Below are 5,314 nucleotides of genomic sequence, written 5' to 3'. Positions count from 1 at the left end.
CAGGAGAATATGCATACTTTCACTCAAAACTTTAGGAAAACTTGGTCAGTTTACATACAAAAACTGAACATATTCATACCCTCTAAAAGTTTCTTTGTATTGCCTTTTAGCCTTCTTCTTGGGTTTTCTTTCTGCCTTGATTTCTTTTAGAGAAAAAACTTTGCATGATATTATACTCTTAAGTTTATTCAGTGCACAATACAGCATTAAGCATAAGCACTGTGCTGTCCAATTGGTTTCTAGATGCACTCAATTTCCACCCTGAAATTTCACAGTTTTTGTTTGTTTGTTTGTTTGTTTGTTTGGGGCTTTTTTGAGGCAGAGTTTCACTATATGGCTTGGGCTGGCCTTGATTTTTACTTTGTAGCCCAGGCTAGCCTTGAACATTTGGTGATCTCCCTGTCTCCGCTTCTTAAGTGCTGGGATTGCAGGCATGTGGAAATTTCATAGTTATTGAACAACTCTCCATTTCCACATGCCTCCAGAGTCTCGCAATCACCGTCCACAATTTTCTGCTACTATCAGTATGCCTATTTTAGATGTTTCATGTAAATGGAATCAAACAATCTTTGCCTTTTTATAACTGACTTATTTTACTTGTTGAATATGTTCCAGGTTCTTGAATGTTAGTGCATATTGCAATATGGAAAAATGCCCATGAGATGTCAAAGATTTTCATTCATTTATGTATTCATGAACTTTTGGGTGTTCCCATATTTTGACTACTGTGACTCAGGCTGCAATAAACATGGAAATGTAGATATTTCTTTGGGATTTTCATTTCTCTTTCTTGGGTATATATTCAGAAGTGGATTCCTAGATCATATATTATTAGTGCCATGATTAATATTGCCAAGAAACTTTTATAGTGTTTTCTACAGTGCTTAAACACTAGATTATAATACTATCAACAGTGTGCATAGGTTGTGATTGCTTTCCAAGTTCACCAATACACACACACACACACACACACACACACACACACACACACACACACACAAATGCCTTTATTGGCAGTATTAATGAAGATGAAGCAACATCTTCCTGGTGTTTACTTTGCAGTTGCCTGATGATTTGTGATTATGAGCATATTTGAATATATTCTTGTTTGAAGAAATATCTGTTCAAGTGCTTTTTAAAATTAGATCTTTTTTCCACCCACCAAGTTGTTCAGACTCTGTGTCTATATCAAGCCATAGATATATAATATTTTTCTTATAAAAATAGTTTTAATAATTTATTTTTATAAAATATCTTTATGAGTTTGACTTCTATAAAGTTCTGATCCTCTAGCAACATTACTTATCTGGTCCTGAGATAGATCCCCAATCTCCCAAACAAGAGTATGGCAAAGATAAATAAAATGAGATACGTGATGTGATTTTTGGACTCCAGGAGACTCAAAACTCTTTAGCTTAGTTTGAGACTCTGAGAGCTAAGACAAAGACTTCTATGGACCATCCATATTTATTATGTACAAAACAAAGGGTGGAGAAACAGAGGAAAGTGCAGGAAATGAGCAGGACCTTGGGAGTCACTTCAAAGACTTCTCCAAGTAGTAAATTATGCCAGTTTAGGAGAATCATCTTATCTCCAGAATGATATTTACAGTAAGAGTGTGACTGCAAGAGTGAGATTTCTGCAGCTTCAGCCTTTTTTTACTTAATTAGTGTTGGAGCTAAGGTGTCTTCAGCTGTGGCCTTATCTTGCCCTTTGCAGTATCTCTGGCCTCACAGGCCACTACAGGTCTCAGCCAGGACCAGTGATTTATAGAGGTTCACTTACTATGACTCAGCTCCTGTCACCATGCAAGAGGCCAAGGCCTAGGACAGGCAGACAAACATAGAAAGCCAATTAGTTAATTTTAAGTCCTGCTCAGAGATGCTTCATAGTGGTCTTCAACAATTACTTGTGAGATATGTTTTGGATAGTACAAAGAACTGGATAGTTAAGTGATCACTTGTACTGTTTATAATATTTAATAGAATTAGTATTGTAAGTACAAACAGGTTATTTCACTAATAGTTTAAATTAAGGTATACTAAGACCTTTCATATCAGAGGAAAAGCTACTATGTCACAGTGTAAAACTAAATTAAAGTACAAAAATCTCTCTCTTGTTTAAAAGACAGTTTAACAGGCTGTTAATTTTTTTTTTTTGAAACAAGGTCTCACTGTGTCATTCCTGCTGTCCTTGTACTCACTGTATAGCCTAGGATGTACTCCATCTTCTAGTGATCCACCTTCTTCAGCATTCCAAGTGCTAGGATTAAAGGAATATACCACCATGCACAGCTAAGATATTTAATTTGCCTGGCATTGCCTTGTGAAACTACTAGGTGTAATTTGTGTCCAAATTTTTGTCTAGTCTTAAAACACTGAAATGTATGACAATTCTAAATTAATATAGAAGGGGAAATTAAGATATTCATTTAAAGTAGTAAACATATATATGTACCTGCAAGATATAACAAGGAAAGATCAAATCTCCTTCCTGACAGTTCTTGTCCTAGAGACCCTAAAGACCTAATCATCCTGAGAATTTCATGATATTCTTGAACATCGTGAGTGTACCTATGAATAACTGGCAATTTTAATAAATTAGGGATTTCAAAGCCCTTAATATATCTTGACATATACAGTAGGTAGTTTCAGCCTTGAAAAAAGAAAGAAAAGCAGAAACTAAAGAAACTGTATCTAATAATAATTGGTATATGGAAAACAAATTATTGAAAAAGAAAAGCAATTCTAAATGCCTGACTGAGAAAAGGGGCGGAATGAGGCTATCGAAACAGCAATGAATAAGGAATTTATGTATTGACATTAAAAAGCAAGGGGTACTTTATAAACTAAAAATCAAGCCATCCACCTGTAGAAAAAGGGGATTCACTGAGTTTAAAACTATGAGTATTTAGAAGTTTTATTTAAGACAATCATTGTAAATATACGAAGCAATACGAGAATGAGAAGTTTCAACCAGCTAAGATATGCATTAAGTATATAATTTAATCTAAGCACTAAAAGTAGCAAGTCTGTTTTGCTTAAACCGTAAATAAGGAACTTTAAATATCAGTAGATTTTAGTTTTCAACATGAATACTTAAAACCACTAATGTTCACAGTTGAATGTCCTTTCAGGAGGCAGGGTCACTTCAAGGTTTGTGTCACTGGGGCCATCCCTTTGGATAATATATCACTTGCTATTGCACTTTCCAGCCCTCTCAACCTCTGCCACAGTGAGGTGAGCAAGATTTTATGCCATAATTTACTGTTTGGAGGCATCTGACCACAGTCTACAACGTTTGTCATTGTTCTATGTTTGTTTTGCAGGAAAAATTCATCGTACCCTAAGATGAATCTTCAGGTGCAAGTAATGGAGACAATTTATGAGTTTAAATCCCTGCATATATCGTACATGTAGAGTTGGTCTTCAGCAAAGAACTTTTAATTCTCAAGCAGTGACATTAGCTTTATCTAACCAATTAGAAGTCCAATCCATGCAAGGACTTGCAGTCAGGTACATTTGTAACTTTGAGGTGCAAAACCAAATAAAAAGTTGGATTGCTGTAAAATAGCATGATATTCTAAGGAATTCTGCATTGCTCATGCATGTAAAATTCAGTAGGCTACTAGATTAATGGTAATGTGATGTAAAGGGAAAAATAAATGTAGGCTCATTTGCAGGCCCTTTTATTGCACAGGTTTTGCTATAGAATTTGAATACGTATCATTTAGAAAAATCTTGATTTTTACATGAAGTTAAATATCAAGAGTCAGGGATGAGAAATCACACAGAAATAACAACTTTCATATTGCTGGGGCTGACAGATGACCCACAAATACAGGCTCTGGTTTTTACCTTTCTATTTCTCACTTACATTTGGAGCATAATTGGGAACCTGACTATAATTACCCTCACACTGGTGGATCTCCATCTTAAAACCCCTATGTACTTTTTCCTGAGAAATTTTTCTTTCTTAGAAATTTTATTTACCTCTGTCTGTATTCCTAGGTTCCTATACAGTTTATCAACTGGGGACAATACTATCACGTATATTGCTTGTATATGTCAAATGTTCTTTTTTATCCTCTTTGGAGCAGTAGAATTTTTTCTCCTGGCAGCCATGTCCTATGATCGTTATGTGGCCATCTGTAAACCTCTTCACTACATGACCATCATGAACACTAGAGTGTGTATCTTATTAGTCCTCTCTTGTTGGGGATGTGTCTTGGTGATTACAGTCCCACCCCTTGGTTTGATCCTCAAGCTAGAATTCTGTGATTCAAATGCCATTGATCATTTTAGCTGTGATGCAAGTCCCTTCCTAAAGATCTCATGTTCAGATACATGGGTGATAGAGCAGATAGTTATACTTGGAGCAGTACTTGTACTGCTTATGACCCTAGTCTGTGTGATTCTGTCCTACACACAGATCATCAGGACAGTTCTGAGATTTCCCTCTGTACAGCAAAGGAAAAAGGCCTTTTCCACTTGCTCATCCCACATGATTGTGGTTTCGATAGCCTATGGAAGCTGCATCTTCATCTATCTCAAGCCATCAGCAAAGGAGGAGGTGGCCATAAACAAAGGAGTTTCTATTCTTTCAACTTCTGTTGCACCCTTGTTAAGTCCCTTCATTTACACCTTGAGGAACAAGCAAGTGAAACAAGCATTCAATGACATTATGAAAAGGATTAAATTTCTCTCCCAAAAATCTGAATGAATAAAATGAAAATGAAAGATAATTTACAATACATTTTACCAGTTTCTAACATTTCATTCTCCTTCCTACAATATCAGATTATATTATTGTCTCATAGATATTTCAAATTTCATCTTAGTCTCACTTTCATCAGTCACTTTATTCTTTTACGTGAAATACATATATAGTTCAAGCTAGACACTATATATGAATTTTAATACAGTACTTGATTTTCTATATCATGCTCATTGTATTCCATGTGTGTCCAAATAAAGTGCTTTTATTCTGACATCATTATTTTTGATGTTTTTGTTTCATTTTTCAATTCCTAAATATGCTCAAGAAATTCAATCACCTCTGTCCTATCACAACCCCCTACAAATTCCTTTTTCTTAACCTACAGTTTCAATGATAACAGCTTCCTCTTTTGAAAGGTAACTGAGTTTCATTGTTCATAAGATCTTTTTGCTCTGTTCTCTATTGTTTAGTAATAAATATATTGAATATCTAGCGTTCTGAATTTAAATGTCATGAATTCTTTCTTTTTTCTTATGCTGGGAAGAGATAAGTAAGATAATATAAACATGGAAAGAAATTGAAAGAGGGAAATGTC

At 35.0% G+C, this 5,314-nt stretch overlaps 1 protein-coding gene across 1 annotated transcript; it reads left to right on the top strand.

Annotated features, from left to right (window-relative positions):
- The first annotated feature begins 3,777 nt into the window (after positions 1–3,777).
- On the top strand, positions 3,778–4,722 carry LOC100723296 (olfactory receptor 6C2-like). The gene has a single exon (XM_003476229.1). It carries the CDS (start codon positions 3,778–3,780, stop codon positions 4,720–4,722), a length of 945 nt encoding a protein of 314 aa, XP_003476277.1.
- Positions 4,723–5,314: the final 592 nt, after the last annotated feature.

This window comes from Cavia porcellus, unplaced genomic scaffold, assembly GCF_034190915.1.
Source record: "Cavia porcellus strain 051 isolate PalLab524CR breed Dunkin Hartley unplaced genomic scaffold, mCavPor4.1 scaffold_8, whole genome shotgun sequence".
NCBI classification, from domain to species: domain Eukaryota; kingdom Metazoa; phylum Chordata; class Mammalia; order Rodentia; family Caviidae; genus Cavia; species Cavia porcellus.
Note: the sequence above shows the minus strand (reverse complement) of the source record. Positions and strands in the feature narration are given on the sequence as shown.

Bases quoted from the DNA above. Each gene is read 5' to 3' on its own strand.
- LOC100723296 (XM_003476229.1), top strand. From the start codon at position 3,778: ATGAGAAATCACACAGAAATAACAACTTTCATATTGCTGGGGCTGACA.